At 41.3% G+C, this 21,464-nt stretch overlaps 1 protein-coding gene across 4 annotated transcripts in view; it reads left to right on the top strand.

Moving 5' to 3' along the window:
• Positions 1-21,464, top strand: part of LOC121906286 (neuroendocrine convertase 1-like) — a 185,078-nt gene that overhangs the window by 30,968 nt on the left and 132,646 nt on the right. For all 4 annotated transcript variants that reach the window (XM_042425076.1, XM_042425077.1, XM_042425075.1 and 1 more), the window contains exons 4-6: positions 3,659-3,740; positions 13,295-13,398; positions 18,570-18,675. In XM_042425076.1, the coding sequence (XP_042281010.1) occupies positions 3,659-3,740; positions 13,295-13,398; positions 18,570-18,675 (292 nt within the window). The remainder of the gene's footprint in view (positions 1-3,658; positions 3,741-13,294; positions 13,399-18,569; positions 18,676-21,464) is intronic.

The raw sequence follows: 21,464 nt of genomic DNA, 5'->3' as shown, positions 1-21,464 counted from the left end.
GGCGAGGCGGAGGAGGGAGAGGAGGCCAAGAGGTGCCCTAAAAGAAGGCTAGAGGAGGGGCCAGAGTGTATCTCCACGTTATCTTTCTCCTCTCTTTCAATATATGCAATTTTCCCTCCCTCCCCTTGTTGCACGCTGCTGTAGAGTACCCACTTTCTTTTATTTTTTTCTTTTTTCTAACATGTCTCTGTGTTGGTTTCACTGTTCATCTTCTGGTCAGCGGTAACACACACACAACCCCTCTTCTCCCGCTCTGAGGTTGGGGCTATCAGTCTGCTAGACATAAGAGATTGAATGAAGAGGAACAGAGTTGCCGGGTGGGGTGGGGGTGTTGAGAACCAGATAGGGATCAGTGGAGCATCAGGGTCTGGGTGCTGGTGGGTTGGGTCATGTGGTGCGTTCACTGCTGTGTGGCATAATGGGTCTAGCCAGCGCCAGGCTCAGGCCAAGGCCGACAGAGCGTCAGGAAGCACAGCGTTGTGATTGACAGGCGGAGGGAGCGGTGAGCTGGGGAGAGGGGCATGTGGCCACTGCCGCTGCCATCGCCATCACTTTCCCAGGGGGCCGTGGGTGGGTAGCGAAGCCCAAAATGTCAGCGCTGATATCTGTGCAGCTCGGCTCGTATCACACTGCTGCAGCTGCCTGCCATCCGCCGCATCCACTCATTCATATAGAGACATGGGAGTATTATGTGTGCACACACACAGGGGGGTACACACAAATACACTCTCACACTTTTCTTTCTGTGTTTCTTCACCACCTTGCTCAATCATTCACTCCTCTGCAGAGCCGTACACAGACATATATTCTGAAAACACACATACATCCTAAGTCCCTCTATCTTCCTGTCTTTCTTCTCCTCCTCCTTCACACATTCACATAGCGTCCCTGTCAGTTCTACCTCAGCCGTTCAATCATGCAAGTGCTCCACTGCTCTCTTTTCTTCCTCACTGTTGGAAAACGATTTTCCAAACAAGTTTATTTTTTTATAGTCCTGCATTTGTCCATTTTCACTGATTTCAGACCTTGCTCTTTCTGTATCTGTTTCTCTCCCTCTTCCCATTTAGCAAGCCTTTCTTTTGAAGGGAGAAATGTCAGCTTTTTTTTTTGTATTTGATGCTGAAGTTGCACCAACTTTCTTTATATTGCAACATATGTTGGGCAGCCATTAGAAGAAACTTTTCTTTTTTTGGTGATGTTATTTTTCAGAGCATTTACACATGATTTTCTTTTACACTGTGTGCACTGTGTGCTTTTTATGTGTACTTGTGTATATATGTGTGCGTGTATGTGTGCGTGCATCTGTATGTATGTGTATGTGTGCTGCCTATATGTCACAGCTGGATGATGAATGTGCTGACAGTGGAGGGGTCAGTGTCACAGACAGTGTGGTCAATTGCCCCTCGTCCCCTGAGTCTAACTTTGAGCAACACTCCCCAAAGAGTCTCAATCTGCCATTAAGGCGTACACACACACACACACACACACACACACACACACACACACTCACTCCCTAGTGAGTGTGTGCCATTAGTAGCTGGCAGGGCTTGGTTTGACAGAGAGCGATTAGCTCCCTATCATGTGTATTGATCACCATGTCCTGGCTGCTCCTCCAGAGGAGAGGCTGGAGGGTTTTTTACAAGGTAGTTGGGGCACACACACACACACACACAGACACACACGTATGCAGTCACATCACTGTTATCTGTGTGTGTGTTCATGTCTGTGTTTTATCGTTTATAGATTAGAAACACATATAAATATAATATAAAAGGTGATTTTTTTTTTTTTTTTTTTGGTGTTTGTGTGTGTATGTACTGTATGTGATATGTTGCATTGTGAATTATATACAGTATAGCAAACTAACTATATATTTGATATGTCTGTGGCATGTGTGTTGTAATGTGTACAAGCAGTTTGTTACAAACTGTTTCCCTCAGTTTCTGATATTAATGAGACGTACTGGCATACACTTCTGGAAAAGCACTACTGAATGTATATAAAATAGCTAAGGATTAATAGCTACAAGGGTGCATTTTTATGGACAAAACGGTATGAATGAAGCACTACAGACTCCATTGATTTTCAACTGGGTAAGAGTCAGGAATGAATTTGTTTTAGGGCAAAATAGTTTTCAATCTTTTTTTTTTTTTGGACAGAAACAACACAGTTAAGTATATTTTTACCTTGTTTAACTTAATGAAGTCTTCGACAGTCAGTTGTGTCTCTCTGTCTCGCAGTGGCTTCATTGTCTATGCTATGAATCTGATTTGCTGATTTTGAAAAAACAAAAAAAGCAAAAAAATATTTGGTATCTGGATTTGGACCAGTTTTTATTGAATAATGACATAGTTGTCAAGTTCCCCTGCTTCAGCATCTTTTTGTAGCTGCTTCACATCAAAAGCCTTCATGTGGCAGGATCTGGGCTCCACCAATTGGATCTTGCTGTCATTGGGAGACTGTCCTTGTCTCTGTATATACAGTTGTGTTTGTGTGAGCATCTTCTTTATATTTATATGAATATATGTATTGTATGTGCAGATTTATTTAACTTTACAAACAAATCTATTTTAATGTGAGTTTTTTTTTTTGCTATATTGTGTCTATACAAAAATGCTAGACAATATAATGATGCTAGAGATTAACATTTTGTCTAAAAATGTAATGATCAGCAATTGATTACATTCACTGACCTACACACATCACATCCACTTCCTGTGTGAGGACTCCTGTATTTAATACAACACAGTGTTCTTATCTCTAACAGCCTCCCCAACCCAAACCCGTCGTCTTGGGTAGTTTAGACCAGCTCTTGTTAATTGAGTCTAATTGAAGAACATGAAGGGGGAATAAAGCAAGCAGGCTTTTAGGACATAAAAGGCTGCAGCCGCCTCTTAATAGTATTTATTTTCAACCTCTTCCACTCTGATTTAAGTGTAAGAGGACAATAGTGGCCTGACACTGATATGTGTGTGTTTGCGTGTGTGTGCGTGTGTGTCTGTGATCTGTTGTTTGATTTACTGCGCCCACCTTCACAAGGACCAGCCTCTTATCAGATCAAAGCTACAAGCAGCGGCCTATGAAAGAAAGTGTGTGTGTGCGTGCGTGTGCATGTGTGTCGCGGAGGACAGAGGTGTAGGTGAGGCAGGGGTGTTTTCGTTGCTTTTAACCCAGGACAATAGGACTGCAAAGGAGAGCGCGAGCGAGTACTCTTTGAACTAATGAAGAGGTAACCTTTTACTCTCCTCCATAAAGATGCCCAACTCTCTCTGTGCTATGGATTTCTCCTCTCTTTTATAGACTGAGACAGAATATTTCATTTGCTCCTTCCCTCTCACTGTTTTGCTTTTATCCTCATAAATCCACAATCCTAGGCAAAAAGTCATACAAAGCTAAAATAAGACTTCAGAGATGGCTGAAGATTATTAAAGCCTTTGTACATGAGCATCTATTGGGTGAGGCAAGGTGGGGACACTTTCCACACCAAAGTGAAGTGAATAAAAAATGTAGTTTTTGTCATTGCAATAAAAGAAGACAATAAACAAAAAGTTACACCTATCTAATAGTTGATAGCTGAGGTTTAATCATTCAAGGATTTGCCAAAATGATTATTTTTACTTTGTCCTAATAGTTACATACTGTGTGTTGTTGTTTTCAGGTTCACTGGGTCCAGAGGCAGCACAGTCACTATAGAGACAAACGGGCTCCTGTGACACGACTGGACCACACTTCCACTCACAGTGAGTTTTGATTAACTTTTTTTTTTTTCTTTTCCAGTAACCCTCTGTTTTTCAAGGTGAGTTTAACCTTTCATGGTTTAAAGCCTCAGAAAACTTTTTTTTTTTTTTAAATTTAAAACATTTCTCTCCAACATTAAATATTCATGAGTAAACAACAGTTGACTTTAAAGTTCAAGGAAAAATCCTTAGGTATCATTTAATAAGAGTGAAACACTAGTTTGCTTCATCAGGTCTGTTTGGATGTGGTTTCATCCAATTTGATTAACAGTGGCCTGGCAACATCATCAAACAACCCCACAACTGTCATCAGATTTTTTATTCAGATGTTACTAATTCCTGTCTGGCGCATGGAAGTACATGACATTACGTTTTTGAGTCCTGCCCATTTCAAACTAGTAAGAAGAGCTCAGATAAAAACACAAATATAAAAATGTCTGGACTGAAATATCCAAAACCGTTCTCTTTTTGGCAGAAATCCACGTAGGACCCCATCACTCATATCGGGAATCTGATTCAGAAAGTTGGTTTTCAGGGCCTTTAACACCTCTACATTACCCCACTTTGTTGGGGTGATGTAGAGGTGTACTCCAGGGTGTCAGTACACTGTGACATCATTGCTGGGTGTGGTTGCAGCTACAAAAGAGCACACATTGAAGGCATTTGTATTTTGGTATTAATACATATCACATGAGCAATGTAGATGAAAAAAAAATCCTTCATAGGTAGGCTTTTGTAATTATTTTTACTTTAACACTGCTTTTCAGCTTGATATTAATTTACTTAACAGATACATGCATCAAAAAAATAAGAACAATAAGAATAAACAACACATCTTCATAATTAAATGACAGTGTAGGTCTGAAATTCGGCTAGCAAAAAATGACCTATAGATATCTTTACACCATCTAGCGGCTGTAGTAATGCACCTCAGAATGACCCATAAGACCTTAATACTCCGCTTTCCAAAACTGCTGCAAATCACTGTTAAAAATCAATTATGTTTTATGGAGTGACAATGATGTGTTTAAGGTCTGGTTAGGTTGAGGTACAAAAAACACTTGGTTAGGGAAAGGTTTCATGGTTTGGGTTAAAATGATCACTTGAAATGTGGTTTATACTTTACTTAAAGTTACACAACCTTCCTCATCATGGCAACAGTAAACACCACAATGTCGGCAACGGGAAATGAACAGTGGTCTCCTGCAGCAATCTCATCTCCACCTTTTTCCATCTAACTATCTTAACTATCCAGCTATCCACTCAACCCGCCTCCTCCTATGAAGGCAAAGTCATCTTATCAAGTCAAATTATATTGATGTCATCTGAACCTGGCTCTAAAATGACACAGAGTTAAAGCCAGGTGTAGGTCCAGTAAGGTAGTGGCATGAATGATTATGCCCACACACTAACAGGCAATAGAAGATTTTAATATGTATTCAGCATGTGATTATTTACATAGGCAGAGAAAAATAAAAGTGAGAAAGAAATACGTGACAAAAATGAAGCTGTAGTGAATAAATTACCATGTATTCACAGCTTTGGGATATTTACAGCTCAAGTGTAACATAACAAATTAGTTAGCAGTGTTAGAAACACACAGTGTAGATATAGTAATACCAGAGGAGCTTTCCAGCAACTGACCCGTAGATATTACCTGCTTTGTAAATTTGCAATATTAGTGTTTTCTTATACTTACGATGTATCTACCTGGTTATTTCTGGTAAGAGTTGAAATACTGTCATGGTTACAATTTATACTTGGTGAGATTGTCAAAGAACAGTTACCTTTTACCAATTTGTTCAGGGTTGGCATAGTTTATGCTGGAGTCAAGTTAATTCAGCACTCATTTTACTTTCATTTCAGTCCATCTTTTTTTATTAATTGGTAGTGTCAGGGTGTAAGATGTTGCATTTTTATGTACTTACTCTTGGTTGTAGTTTTATATAGTGTACTTTGCTATTGTAATGTCTTCTATTTGAAATGTTTTCTTGGATTTGTCTGACTATTGCCACCGATGCAGAATGGCTTTCTGAAAGGACAATAAACTAATTGCAAATTCCTTATTACAAAATCCACCTTTATACCGATGTGCAGAGAACTCATACGTATTATATACTATAAATGACGAGTGACTGGTTCTCAGGTAACAACAGTCCTTTGCTACTGTCTAATGGTCGTATCACTGTCAGTATTGTACATTTAAATCAATAGAGCATTTGACCAAATTTTACAAATATTGTTCTATAAGGAAAACATGACATACTCATAGTTGTAGCAGTTTGATGGTTTAATCTAAAATGTAACCTTATGTTTCCTTTATTAGCTGGCATGAATTAATGTTATAACTCTGAATGCTTATTCACATAATGCTGCGGTTCTCTCTCTCTCTCTCTCTCTCTCCCCCCCTCTCAATATGTGCTAACATCCTCACAGTGTCGCTCAGCCTCTGCTCTGACAGGTGATATAAAAACTAGTGTGAGAGAGAGAGAATGTTTGTTCACATACAGGAGAGAGAGAGAGAACATTTGATATGAATCTTGGTTGATTGCTTCTTACAAGCATTTTGGATTGAAGCTGCCAATATTCAATATTGTGTGCCAGTATTAAATATCTCAAATATGACCATTTTCATGCCAAACACGGTTTCTTGGCAGTGTGGAAAAGCCTCATTTTGGGACACTAAACTCTATTAAAGCACAGGATACATTTAGTTATACCACTATTAGTACGATGGGTTTCATAGTAGACAAAATGTACAGTTTGGTACATTTTTGGCAGGGAAAACAAATGCAGAGTATAACATTTTAGCAGTTATTTTGAAATAAAGCCAGTGCATTCTTTGTACTGGTGCCAAGCCCGAATAAATGGGGAGGATTGCGTCAGGAAGTACATCCGGCGTAAAACCTATGCCAAATCAAATATGTAGATCATAAATCAGATTCCCATACCGGTTTGGTTGAGGCCTGGGTTACCAATGGCCGCCACTGGTACTGTTGACCAGCAGGGTGCCGGTGGAAACTATTCCACTATTGGGCGAAGGAGAAGGAGAGGGAAAGGGCATGTCCGCAGGCAGCGGGAGAGGAATAAGGGTAGGAGTGTGGAGGTGAGTCGGAACTTTGAATGTCGGCACTATGACTGGTAAAGGGAGAGAGCTGGCTGATATGATGGACAGAAGGAAGGTAAATATACTGTGTGTTCAAGAGACCAGGTGGAAGGGGAGTAAGGCCAGGAGCATCGGAGGTTGGTTCAAACTGTTCTACCATGGTGTGGATGGGAGGAGAAATGGGGTAGGGGTAATCCTGAAGGAAGAGTATTTCAAGAGCATGTTGGAGGTAAAGAGAGTGTCAGACAGAGCAGGGGCGGAGTTAGACTTTTGGCACGGAGGTGGCGGAGCATTCTCAAGGAGCCCTTCTGATAAAGTCATTTTAAAATTCACAACAGGAAAGTAGCTGATATATCCTATCTTGTCTATCCATTAGTGATGTGCAGAGAGCCCGGTATTTGTATCTGTATTTGTTGAGGCAAAATTATTTGTATTTGTATTCAAAGTGGAAAGAGGCTTAAAAATCCTGTTTTTGTATTAGAGTGAACAGGAGTCACCCAGATCATTGACGACTGCGCTGACTACTGAGCTAAAACTCTACTAATCGCCTCATTGCAGACAGACCTCTACCTATTTATACACCTTTATACAACCTCAACTCTGGGAGTGATGTCCAAATTAGGAAATGTGTGTCATGTAGCAGGTGGATGTGACTCCCCTCGTTGAGACCTGCTGACAGACGTAACAGTGGAGCAGAGGAGAGAGACTGAGACAACGATGTAACTGACATGTTTTTTTTTCCTTCCTGAAAACAAATAATTTTTAAGGTATTTGTATGAAACAAATCGTAAAAAAAAACACTATTTATGCTTTTCCGAATAATGTATTTGTATTCGGGCACACCCCTACTATCCATAAACACAAATTGTTACTTATTGAGCCAAGCAAGCCCACTGTATGTCTAAGAAAATATATAGTGAAGCCACCTTGTCAGACAAGCTTGTTCTGAAGTACAAAAAATTAAAGAGGTTGCCAGTCACGTTCAAATGTTTCAGAACCAAGGACAGCACGCGGCACTCTATATGCATCGATTGATGAACGGTTCAGCACCACCGCTGATAGACAGTGACAGGCCAGGTACACTGTCTTAGTACCATGTCATTCTTACACAGGAATAACATAAACATAAAATAGACACAGTGGTCTACATCAATATATAAGACCTATTCATTCAAATACAAAGTAGACAGTCTACAACGCCACAGGCAGTGACACAGATAGGTGCTGAGATGCAGTAAGCATGGAGTTATACAACAGATTAATCTAACATTCTGACTGTTTTCTTCATCACCATACATCAAAATTTAAATTAATAAAGTGTAATTATGGATGTTTGTAACTTTGTTGAACGCTGAAAAGGTGAAAACCACCAGTATTCCCCAAGAAAAGAGCAGTGCAATTAGGGAAAAAATTAACAGAAATTGCTCTTTTTTTCTGTTTAAAACTTTTTATCATCTTGTGACCCCACATTTTTATCAAGGTTAGCTAAATTAAGTCTGAAGCTAAGCACTTATAATAGCAGTGGTGTGGTCAGAAGCCAAGTCAGGCAGGTCATTATAAAGAAATAAGGTAGGATATATAATAAAGTAGGATAACATGTCTTTTTATCAAAACGGTTAACAAATTCTGAGTGTTTCATAGTGATGTAATGCAATAAACCACATTATGGCATTTAGACAGCATATTTATGTTCTTATCAAAAATAGACAATGCAATAGTTTACACATTTCTTTATTCTTTAAGAGTTTTTGTTCATGTCAAAGTATCACTGCATGTATCAAATACACAACTTACTCACTCTTGTTTTCTATATGCGTAAATGAATTCTCACAAGCAACAATCAGACAGAGTTTCTGCACTGGCTCATTCTCAAACCACACACAGTCAACAGGTGACTGAACCACTTATACATGCAAAACGAGGGAAAATCCACTTATTCAAAGCTTCAGCAGGCTTGTCAATCCCAGTACAAGATTCAGTATGTAATATAACTTCCATAAGTTATGGAAGTTACATGTTTCACTCACCAACTGTTGTCTGTGCTCATCTTGCTGTAGTTTAGTGTAGTCCATTTGTGTATTCCACCATCCTCCATAGACAAAAAAAATTCAAACAGGTTAACAAATTTTGTACATATCACAATCCCTTTTTAAAACTTCATCCTCCTCTCCTTCGTGGTGGCAAACCTGCCAACCACAGCAAAGTGAGTTTGGATAGTCTGGCCTCATCAAATGCACAAATGCAAATAGCTCTTAACCACAAGACATGAATATCTCATGTTTTGGCTGAAGTTTTCAGTGAAATTAGTCATAAACTCTGAATTACTACTTCTGCAGTCTTTGCTTCCCGCGGAGTAACAAGCAGATATACGAATAGTGCCATTCTGTTATTGCAACCCACATTGTGGTCGAAGGGAGGATTAACTACCATAGACAATGAATAGAAAAAGTTAAGAGAGTTAAGCTCTACTATTCCTGCTGCACTTGCGGAGGTGCCCAGTTGGGTTGCACGCTACATCCCCAGCGGGGCCCCTACTCAGCATGGGCCCTAGGGTGGTCGCACCCTCTGCCCCCATGGTAGCTCCACTTATGGGACAGAGTGATGAGTATGAAGCTAGAAACTGAAGATGTGGTGATGAATGTTGTCAGTGCATATGACCCGCATGTTGGGGGTGAGATGGAAGAGAAAGAATAATTCTGGAGTGAGTTGGATTAAGTGGAGACTATACCCAAGGAGGAGAGAGTGGTGATTGGAGGGGACTTCAGTAGACATGTTGGTGAGGGGAAAAGAGGTGATGAGGAGGTGCTGGGTAGGTATGGTGTCAAAGAGAGGAATGTGGAAGGACAGATGGTGGTGGATTTCGTGAAAAGGATGGAAATGGCTGTGGTGAACAAGTATTTCAAAAGAGGAGCACGGGGTGGCCTGTGTCTTATGCAGGAGGTGCAGTCTGAATGAGATTGGAGACTGCAAGGTGGTGGCGGGGAGAATGTAGCTAGACAGCAACAGATGATGGTCTGTAGGATGACTTTGGAGATCAAGAAGAGGAAGAGATTGAAGGCAGAGCCAAGGGTCAAATGGTGGAAGTTGAAGAAGGAAGATTGTTGTGTGGAGTTCAGGGAGGAATTAAGACAGGCACTGGGTGGTAGTGAAGAGTTGCTGGATGTCTTAGTAACTACTGCCGAAGTGGTGAGGGAGACAGGTAGGAAGGTACCTGGTGTGTCATCTGGACAGAGGAAGGAAGACAAGGAGACTTGGTGGTAGAATAAAAAAGTACAGGAAGGTATACAGAGGAAAAGGTTGGCAAAGAAGAAGTGGGATAGCCAGAGAGATGAAGAAAGTAGAGAGGAGTACAAGATGTGATGTAAGGTGAAGAGAAAGGTGGCAAAGGCTAAGGAAGAGGCATATGATGAGTTGAATGTTTATAGAGAAGGTCAGAAGGAGTTGCATTGTGTCTTTTAGGGTCTAGAAAAAAGCATATGACGGGGTACCGAGAGAGGAGGTGTGGTATTGTATGAGGAAGTCGAGAGTGGCAGAGAAGTATGTAAGAGTGGTGCAGGATATGTATGAGGGCAGTGTGACAGCGGTGAGGTGTGCGGTTGGAGTGACGGATGGGTTCAAGGTGGAGGTGGGATTACATCAAGGATCGACTCAAGGCCCTTTCTTGTTTTCAATGGTGATGGACAGGTTGACGGACGAGATCAGGCAGAAGTCTCCGTGGACTATGATGTTCGCGGATAACATTGTGATCTGTAGTAAGAATAGGGAGCTGGTTGAGGAGGGTCTGGAGAGGCAGAGGTATGAAAGTCAGTAGGAGAATAGAATACATGTACGTGAATGGGAAGGAGGACAGCGGAATGGTGAGGATGCAAGGAGTAGAGGTGGCCAAGGTGGATGAGTTTAAATACTTGGGGTCAACTGTTCAAAGTAATGGGGAGTGCGGAAGAGAGATGAGGAAGAGAGTGCAGGCAGGGCGGAGTGGGTGGTGAAGAGTGTCAGGAGTGATCTGCGACAGAAAGGTACCAGCAAGAGCGAAAGGGAAGTTTTACAAGAGGGTAGTGAGACCAGCTATGTTTTATGGTTTGGAAAAACTGATAAAAAGACAGGAGCCAGGGCTGGAGGTGGCAGAGTTGAAGATGCTAAGATTTTTGTTGGAAGTGATGAGGACGGGATTATGAATGTGTATATTAGAGGGACAGCTTCGGTTGGATGGTTTGGAGACAAAGCGAGCTAGGCGAGATTGAGATGGTTTGGACATGTGCGGAGGAGAGATGCTGGTTATATTGGGAGAAGGATGCTGAAGATGGAGCTGCCAGGTGAGAGTAAAAGAGGAAGGCCAAAGAGAAGGTTTATGGATATGGTGAGGGATGACATGCAGGTGGTTGGCATGACAGAAGGAGGTTGCAGGGGACAGGAAGAGATGGAAATGGATGCTCCACTATGGCAACCCCTAACGGGAGCAGATGAAGATGATTTTGAAATGTAAACATTGAACAGTGGCTCATTAGTCATAATTCTTACAGACACTGGCGTATGGTCAATAACAAATTAACAAATGTGAATATGTCAGTAGTGCACCATCATATTAATTAACACATTCACTAACACATTTTATCTTGTTTGTTAAATATGCATACAATGTGTTAATCATTGAACTTTTTAAGTGCAGGTTTTAAGTTTTCTGATGTTTTTTTTGTTTTGTTTTTAAATTAAAAATTTAATTTTTAATTTTTTTTACCTTTAGACATAGCCAGGTTAGCTGTTTCTCACTGATCTTCTCATCTAACCCTTTGCAAGAAAGCAAAGAAATGTATGTTGAACCACTGGTGGTGAGAACTACTCCTAGTACAGTGGATAGTTCTAGAGAGATTGGCGCCAGTGCTCGTTATTCATGGCAGGCACAATGGAAGGACTGAAATGGACATCTGAGGGAACATTACAGTAAAGGTCTTCATAGGACCACTCTCCTCTGAGACCCAGGTGGACCCGAATGGATCTGAGCTCAGCTCTAATCAGGTGGTGTGTCACAATCACCTCAGGAGAATATATTGTAGGGAATCATAGCCAACGTAAAAGAATTATGCTATTAAATGACAATATTTTTTTGGAATTTGATTCACAGATATTAAGGCTTGATTGTTTTGTCTTGATTGTAAGTCGCTTTGGATAAAAGCATCTGCCAAACGACAAAATGAAAATGTAAATGTTAACTTGGTTATAAGATTATTATCTTCTGTCTGTTGTTGTCATTGTTAACTGGTTGATTGCTGTCAATGTTTGTGTTCTCCATCGTGATGAGGGTCTGTTCAGGTTGACTTGTATTTTGGATCGGGTCCACTATCCTTCAGATCAGATCTAGCTGTGCTCGGCTCCCCTTCGGTTTGTGTTTCTCTTTTAAAACATTTTTTTAATGTACTTGGGGTTTAGGTAGGTTACTCCAGGGTCCGTTTTGGATCGCTTCCAATATTGTGGACCTGTGAAGACCTCCACATCATAGCTGCAAGCAATGTAATATACTCATCATTGACAAGTTGCAAATGGTATAGCATGTTTGATCGTGTGTTTCCAGAGACATACCCAACTTTGGTTAAACACTGTTGGCACACAGTTTTTTGTCTGCTCCGCAACTGTTTGTTCAGTGTTGCGGTAACTTACTGGAAACCATAGCGCTCCCAAACAATAAATGAGATCCTTTTTAAATGAGATAAGAGATTCTTCCCAGTCTGGTGTCATACTGACATCACTCCGTATATGAGTTATACATCCAAGGGGCTAATTTTAGAATTTATGTTTTACACATTTACCTAATTACCTGCGTTAGGCTAATGCATCAGTAATTATTTGGTTCACAGGGAATAGCGAAACGCAGAAAGTTACGTACCAAATGGAATGGTTCGGGACCAATACACGTACCATTACACCACTAATTAATACTAATGCTTGAAATGAATCATGTATGTTTGTGTGGAATGTTTTATTAGAGTCAGTTCAGAAAAGTGGCTTCCTATTAACAACGGGTGATACTAATTAATTTAGCACAGTACATTATGAACAAAACTGATTCATATCTGATCAAATGTGAGAGGTAGAAAAAGACTGACAGTGAAATGGAGCGCTGTTGCAGGGGTGAAAAATGTGAAGAAAGTGAGAGAGAGAAAGAGAGGCAGTAAGTGTAACATGTAGTGTATCCAGAGAAAGGTGCAGGCCTTGATGAGCTGATAGCACCACAGACAGCGAGCCAAGCTGTGCCACAGTAATGACATGCTAATGATATGCTAATTGTATGGTAATCTGCCAGCAGTATTCCACCTCACTGGAGAGAGGGGGAATCTGGGAGGCCTTTCACCATTGGTTGGAGACCAGGGACTTCCTGATGTCAGAGTTCAACACATGAAGAAAAAGAAAACACACATGTACACACATATACACACATGATGGATCTGTGTGCTTGCAGGTTCCCAGAGGAGAGAGTCTGCAACTGACAGGCAGCCTGAGGAGAATAAGAGTGACCAGTCCCTCACCTTCAATGACCCGCTCTGGCCCATGCAGTGGGAACTGGTGGGTGTAATAGTGTATGTGTGTGTCTGTGTGTGTTCATCGGGCTTATGTGGAGGTCTCCTCTCTCTCCTTTCAGCTCTAGTCCGCATGGTGAGGGATGTTCCTCTGACAGGCATAAGTCAAGCAGGTTTTCATGTGTGACTGGAAAGAGAGACAGAGGAAGAAAGGAGGAAGGGAGATAATGGAGAGAGGGAGAGAAAAGGAGAGAGAGAGAGAGTGGAAGTGAAGGGGGTTGTCCATGGTGAACTGAGACAGATGTCTGGGATTGATGAGGCTCGGAGCAACACTGACACACAACTGTGATACAACAACAAGACTAGCTCATCCTTTCAGCAGAGTCTTGACACGCTTTGACCAATATGTGTGTGCATGAAGAGCAACTGGAATACAATACCAGTATGTTTGTGTGTGGAAATGTCAAATTTTATACTGTAGAATAATAGCACAAAATATCAACTTCAGTCCAGAGTATTCAGTAGCTGCATTTACAGCCTTTTATTCCTGAAAATAATCAATTACAACTCAACCAGAATGAAAAAGCCTCACATCGGCACTATGATCAGATTGAACTGACTCATTTTGAAATAAATTACATTTCATTTTAAAAGGAAAACCTTTTTGTAAAATCCAAGGGAAGGATTTTTTTTCATGTGTTTTTAAGATCAATTTCAATTCTCTTTCTGCACATGAGCACTGAACTTGAGTCAAAGGTGTTCCCCTTGGTAGATGCACCACTCTTTTGTCATTTCTGAGTGATATCTACCAATTTTCCAAGTGGTACATCCTTCTAACAATACCTGTCTTCATTTAAAAGATATTTACTTGTTTTGTGGAGGTAAACTGATGGATTACATGTGTATGATAAAATGGCTAAAACAAATTCAGTTCAAAAGCATGTAAGTGTGCAAAGTTTGAAGATCCTCAATACTAATGCTGAATCTTGGCATTGATACCAAAATAATACTTTTTCGATTGCTTGCTTTGGGAATGATAAACGTGATTTTTTTTTTAAAAACCCCTTTTCATGTAACACAAAAAGTAAAGCTAGACCAGTAAATTGGCCAGGCAGATGTATAGCAGCCGATTATCATCGCAGATATATATCTGTATCGGCCCATATGTTGGAAATTACAGTACAATAGTGCCAAAGATACGTTTGAGCCAATTTAGAAATAGTTGTTTATAGAATGTTATGTTAAAAAAAATTTTTTATTAAAATACCAGCTCAAATATAGATTTCAAGCTCAGAAATCCAGTATTGGTCGGGCTCTGTACCTGAATATCAGTACTGATATCTAACAACACTAACAGTACTTTCTTCAATACCTTCCTTTGAGAAATAAAAAACATGTTTGTTCTTTTTTACAAAACCCTTATTTCATATAATATTTGGTATGTGTTGTTTAAACACAATCACTCTAAAACCTTCAAAGCTGTGATTTAATTTAGAAACGGTGTTATTAATGAATTATTAATGAATAAATAAAGAAGAGTTTGCTCACACAATCATAAGCATTTGATTCCAGCTCTTGGTAATTGACAGTTTTCAATACTAGCCGCCAACACATCTCTGTTGCATATCCAGACCTACTAATAAGGGAGCCAAACACTCAATGGCTGTCCATCTTTACAAAAGTTGGCTGATGGCTGAGCGCTCTATTGTGTGTTTTGTGCACGTTCGAGCCATCTGAGTGCTTTTTGAAGCATGTAAACTGATCAACTTAGACAATGATTGTGTGTGATTTGTGTTCACAAGCAGCTAATTTGTTCTGTAATTTGAGCACTGTTTCTGATCCACACAAAACTTTTGTAAGTTTCAATAGTTCTTTGCCAGATGATAGTAAACAGTGTAATTTGAATCTATATTTGTAATAAATATATGGTATTACCAAGGATCCTGAACTTGATGCCAAAGCGCGCACACATACACACATCTATACACAGACACACAGAAAGCAGAAAGGTTGCTGGGCTCAGCCAATCAACTCAGTGGATGTTCTTGACTGACGTGCAAGGGTGTAATCTGACAGAGCCAGGAGGAAGGGAGGCGGGGTCAGAGATTCACCAAGGCAACCAGGCAACAGATTGATTGACAACTCAGCTCTCGGGGCAAGATGGGGTGGGGGGTGGGGGGTGGGGGGGGGATGAGAGTCAGGACAGGGGTGGAGGGTGGTGGAGACAGAGATGGAGGAACAGAGGTGGGGAGACGGGGGGGAATATGAAGCAGATATGAAAGGAAAATCTGACACAGCTTTTTATACGAGTGTCATTTGTTGCAAATTGTCAATGCTGGGGGAAATGTTATTGACGTGATTGTTTATGAGAGACAGTATGATGCAAGAAAATCTTCAAAAGACATCAAATAGGTCATGCAGTATTACTATAACTAACTAAGCTATAACTTGATTAAATAAACTGAACAAATAGAATGAAACCATCAATAACTCCATATTTAAGAAAAATGTAAAGCATCTCCAGAGTTGAGAACATGTCTAGTCTGGCTCTCTCTTCTCTCCTGCTCTCATTCTGTTGTGTTTAATCAGCCTCTGGTGGACGTGGATATTGATTGAGGGTCAGTAATCTGCTCAGGGTTGGTAGCCTGCCAAGACCAGACGTGTGTGTGTGTGTGGTCCAGGTATTCCTCATGTTGTGGGGACTTGCCTCCGTTATGGGGACAAAAAGCAAGTCCCCTTAATGTAAATCATTAATTTTAGGGTGAAGACTTGGATTAAAGTTGAGGTAAATTTAGGCTTATGTTAAAGTTAGGGTTAGGCATGTGGTGGTTAAGGTTAAGATAAATTAGTAAGATAATGTCCTCTGAAGTGATGGAAACACGATATGTGTGTGTGTGTACTAGCTGACCGTGTATGTTTGCTAAAATCTGGTGTGTACATCATGGGTGAGCAGTATAACACCCACACACATACACAAGGCAAGTGGACTCCATTGTATCAGTCCAGCTCCTCCAGAGGAGCTTGTTCCAAGCTGCTAAAATCCATACAGCATCCTGGACGTGTGTGTGTGTGTGTGTGTGTGTGCGTGTATGTTTGTATGCTTAGCTGAGGGGCAGCTGAGATAAAGGCAGAGGAGCAGGAGAGATTGTTTTGTTGTTTTCTGAAGCTGTGTGTTACTGTTTGCATGTGTGTTTTCTGCAAAGAGACAGTTTGTGTGTGTGTGTGTGTGTGCGCGCGTTTTCACTGCTAGTGTTGCATGAACTTTTTCACAACTCTGTACGCATGCACAGGATGTCTGTGTGTTTGCTCATGTGTATGTCTATGTGTGTGTTTGTGTGTTAGAGAGCGGATTGGTTGTGTTCCAGTGCTTCAGAGAATATTTATGATTCTGTGCATGTTTCCGTGTGTGTGTGTGTTAAGCCTGTGTTGTTGGCTTTTCCTTCATGACTGTGTGTGAAGTGAGTCAACGTTCAAGATGCCTCTCTGTGGGCTTATATCAAAGTTCACAAAGGTGTGTCTTTTTTTTTTTTTTTTTGCACGTATGTTGGTGTACCCTGTGACTGTAAGCGTGCATACGTGCGTGCAAACATATGTGTTTGTGTGTGTGTGTGTGCGCGCACTCCTCAGGGCCGGTGCTCGTGCTCTTGTGGACGTTAGCTCGCTAGCCTCCATTCATCTGCTTTATTCTCACCCACTACAAAGCAGTGCTGCTCCCCAGATGCAAACCCCCAAACACACACACACACACACACACACACACACACACTCTCACACACACACACACTCTCACACACACACACACACACACACACAAGCCCCCTACTGAGCAGTTTTTTCCCATTGTGCTCTTTCTTCCTCTTTTTCTGTCTCTCTTCATCATGATAACAACAACAGAGTTGAAGCCTCTTGAAACACTCACTTTGAATATCAAATTGGTTGTGTGTGTGTGTGTGGGCAGGGGAGTTTGGGGCAGCTGCTGACATTTTTGGTGAGACAGTTTGTTCACTACCTTTTTGGTGTGTGTTTATGTGTGTGTGTGTGCAACTGTTTTGTTGCACACACACAAACACATATAGTTTGCCTACCTGTGAGCATGTGCTTGTGTGTGTTCTTTAGAGCCATTTAAGTTGTATGTGCAGAGTGTTTGGGTGTGTGTGAGTGTATTTTTATGAAGGTGTTTTTGTGATCAAGTGAATATATGTAGTCTGCGGGGCCACTCAGGCTCATGGGAGTAGTGGCAATGGTTCTTCTGCTTCGCCATGCTGGTGTCATTGCTGTGCACACAGGTAATTTTGTGTGTGTGTGTGTACTGTGTTTGTGCGTGTGCGTGGGTGGATTTGTGGTTTGAGGTGCGAGTATGAAAGATCTGTCTCTGTGACTTGCTCATGAACTCTCGGAGTCTGCCGTGGGCACTCTGAAGACGAATAGTGTCTGGGTACACTCAGATACAGATGTTTTCACACAAACACACACAAACCCAATAACTATGTCCATTCATAGTTTGTATTTTCTGAAGTGGCCTTGTATGAAGCACCTCCCCACAGCAGATGGGGGGGTTGGTACGCCCCCAGTTCGGAGAAACTGACAAGAGTTGGGCTCAGGAAGCTAAGCAATGCACTGCTGTGGACGAGGGCAGCAGCAAAACCTATTTTAACCACCTAAAAAAAAAATCAATATCAGTTTAAGTGTAGGCTATATTTAGAATATTTTCACCACTTTCACACACGTGCCGTCAGACAGCCCTTTCCTTCAGCACTACATTTTCTCTACCGAGGAACTTCCATATTCCTACACATGCCGCGCACTGTGGTACACCACAGATCAGCTGTTTGGGTCAGAAAGTGCTGTTGCGAGATCACACAGCTGAATGTTTACACTAGAAAAGATGTGTGGTCAAATATGTCCCAGAGCACCTAGGCAGAGTGATCCCAGTGTGTCTTGGTGGTTGTTTACACTTGTTCTCAGCACTGTCCACTCGTGATCCGATCAAACCAAGTGTAAACAGGGTCAAGATGTACAAACAAGTGCAAATTCCAAAAAAACCAAACCAGTGAAAATGTTCTTGCAGCTGTGTTAGTGTAACCTCTTCTTTACACCGACACAAAAGTAGAGGTCTTGAACTTACTGAGCGATGCATTTGGGTTTATGTTTAACAATAAATCACTGGTTGCAGTAGTCATCTTCACGTTGTGTGTATGTGTGTGTGTGTGTGTTTAGTTTGCACAGGACCAGTTCAACTCCGATGGGTTTGACCTGAATGTGATGCCAGTTTGGAGAAACAACATCACCGGTAATGGAGTGGTGGTCACCATCATCGATGACGGTGAGTCCTTCACTGCAATACACATCCTCAAACACACACACACACACACACACTTGTTTCCAGATTGATCGGATCTTTTAAATAGTTACACGGATACTTTCTGGTTACTAAAGAGATTGATTATACAAATGTGGCAGCCAGAATAAGAACATTGTGGCAGATTTTAGATGATTTCAGTCCGTTGGGTGTGTGCGTACTAGCTGAAAGTTTCATTTGAACCATACATTTCTCTTTTTAATACAATAAGACCAGGAGCAGACATCTATAATATGTGGAAAATACATTTATTTTGATCAGAAAAAATCATTTGCAACAGGCTGTGGTGTATGTGCTATTAAAAACCAAGTTTCTATTGGTGAATGCTTGTCTGGTTTGGTGTGATGAAGCTGAACTCTGGCCCTCAGTGGAGGGGGTGAATGATTTATATTAGTGCCCCCCCCCACCACCACCACCTCCACCTCCACCACCAGCACCACCGTCATCTTCGTCTCAGTCACGCCACAATGAGAATTCATTTCTTTCTGATTGCTGGGATATCTGGCAACAAGGGAAATGAGAGAGCGGCATCTTATGGGCTCATTCATCAAGAACTAATTGAAGCCTCACTAGTCTCAAATGCTGATAGAGCTGGAGTAGTGTTGGAGTGTGCTGTTTTGTTTGTGTGTATTAAAGTGTTCATGTGACACTTTTTTTTTTTTTTTTTTTTCTTTTTGCATCCGAGCGCCTCTGAATCTGCAGTACGTGAGTTGAAGTGGACTTCAAGAAAATGTCCTATAAAAGTGTCATTATTCTAAGAAATGGCAATTTTGTGTGTGTGTGTGTTTGGTCCATGCATGCATGTGTGTTCTGCCTGTTTTTTTGATAAAAGATGCTGCTGTTATTGTGAGCTGCTGTGTTGTGGACAGAAGGCCCTCTCCATCCTCTGCATACAGACAGAGCAGAGCGTGTGTGTGTGTGTGTGTGTGTGTGTGTGGCGAGGGGTGGATGCAGAATGAGCAAGCATGCGAGAGAGAAAGAGAAAGAAATTAAATAGAGGAAGGATATAGAGGGAAATGTCAGGAGAAAGCAAGAGCAAAAAGGATTCGGAGAGGGGGCGAGTGTGTGTGTGTGTGTGTGTGTGTGTGTGTGTGTGTGTGTGTGTGTGAATGAGACAGAGAGTATTAGACTTGCACCACTGAATCTCCTCTCCTCTGAGGCTATTGTACTCTGCTCCACCTCTCTGTATTGATTCCACCGGGCAAGAGCTCCCTCACTCTTTCTCCTCCTCCTCTCCGTCTCTTGCTTTCTCTTCCTCTCATTTTCTTGGTCTTTTCCTCTTCGTGTTTTTTTTTTTTTTTTCCTGTTCCCTCTTTGTTAACTAGGAGGTGACTTCTTCCCCTGGCTACCCTTCGTTTTCTTTTTCTTCCTTCTCCCTCCTTTTTTTTTTTTTTTTTTTTTTTTTCCCCCTTTTCTCCGTCTCTCCCTCCCTCTCGGACAGTCTGCCTCTCACAGCTGAAGGATCATGTACACGCTCACCTTTAGCCACCTTTCAATCGATGCCAATTGATTTTGATATCACAATGAAATAAATTATTTTTCTTTTTGAGTGAAAGCGCCTCCACCTCCTCCCCCTCCTCTCCCCCCCCACCCTCCTCTATCCCCCGTCCTTCAATTCAATCCCTCTGTTTTAGATGTAATGTAATTGGCATCTGAGGCCGGTCCTCTGCTAGCGTTGAATCACATTCACCGTGCCACCTTCAATTTGTATGCCCATGTGTGGGTTTGCTTGTGACTCTACTCTTTCAGACTATTCTCCCATATACGCATTAGCTTGCTTTTATGGCTATACTTAATGGACTGCATGTCCTTAAGAAGCACGGCTGAAGGAAACCAGAACCCTTGCAGCAGCGGGCATCAACATAAAGAGTCTGTTGTCCATAGATTCATCTGTGAAATGGCATCTAACCCTCATCCTTCCTGTACCGTGACAGCCCCACAGTGTCCCTGTCACCCTGCAACACACACTGGCTTCTGTCCCTCCTGGCCAGACAGCACCAAACGCACGTCCTGACCGATTCTTATGCCTTTTGTTATTACATGTCGCTGTTACACAGAGAGACACAAGACAAAAAAAACTTGACTTGTAAATGGAGGAGAAGGGATAGATGAACGGAGGAAGAGAGGAAACAGAATTTACACAAAGAGGACTGCAAGCTAAACTTCAATTTGATCTGTCTCACTTTACTGCACCCTGTAGCAGAGGGAGTCGTTGAACCATTTCTTTTTTTTTTTTCCCCCGTCGTAAGTTAGTTGAAGATGGTGGGATTTTATAGTCGCACCTTTTATAAAAAAAAAAAGCAGTCCACTGAGGAAAGAATGTGAGCCCAGTATAGATGCAGAGCTCTATTTATGTTGTCGTATTCATCTGTTGATGTAAGAGGTGTGATAAAATATTTTATGGCTGATTATGAAGGCTTACGTAGCTGCTCTAAGAGGCAGAGCTGTATCTTTGGTGTTGTACAGCCTCAGCTGATTGACTTAATGAGGTGTGTCCATACAGTATGAAAATCATTTACTCTACTGTCTGCTCATGTTGTGTGTAAGAGCTGTGCTGAGGATGATTTAAAAAAAAAAAAAAAAAAAGTCAATTTACATAATGAAATTTTGACTTTACTTTGCATTTTCAATTGGCTTTTGTAGTTATGGTATTTTGTCTTTGGTGTCGTCATACATGGTCTATACCAGGGCTGTAACTAACAATTAGTTTAATTGTTTAACTGTTGAATAGCCAATTATTTTCTCACTCATTT

Source organism: Thunnus maccoyii, chromosome 10 (assembly GCF_910596095.1).
Source record: "Thunnus maccoyii chromosome 10, fThuMac1.1, whole genome shotgun sequence".
In the NCBI taxonomy this organism is placed as follows: domain Eukaryota; kingdom Metazoa; phylum Chordata; class Actinopteri; order Scombriformes; family Scombridae; genus Thunnus; species Thunnus maccoyii.
This window is presented reverse-complemented; position numbering and strand designations above follow the sequence as displayed.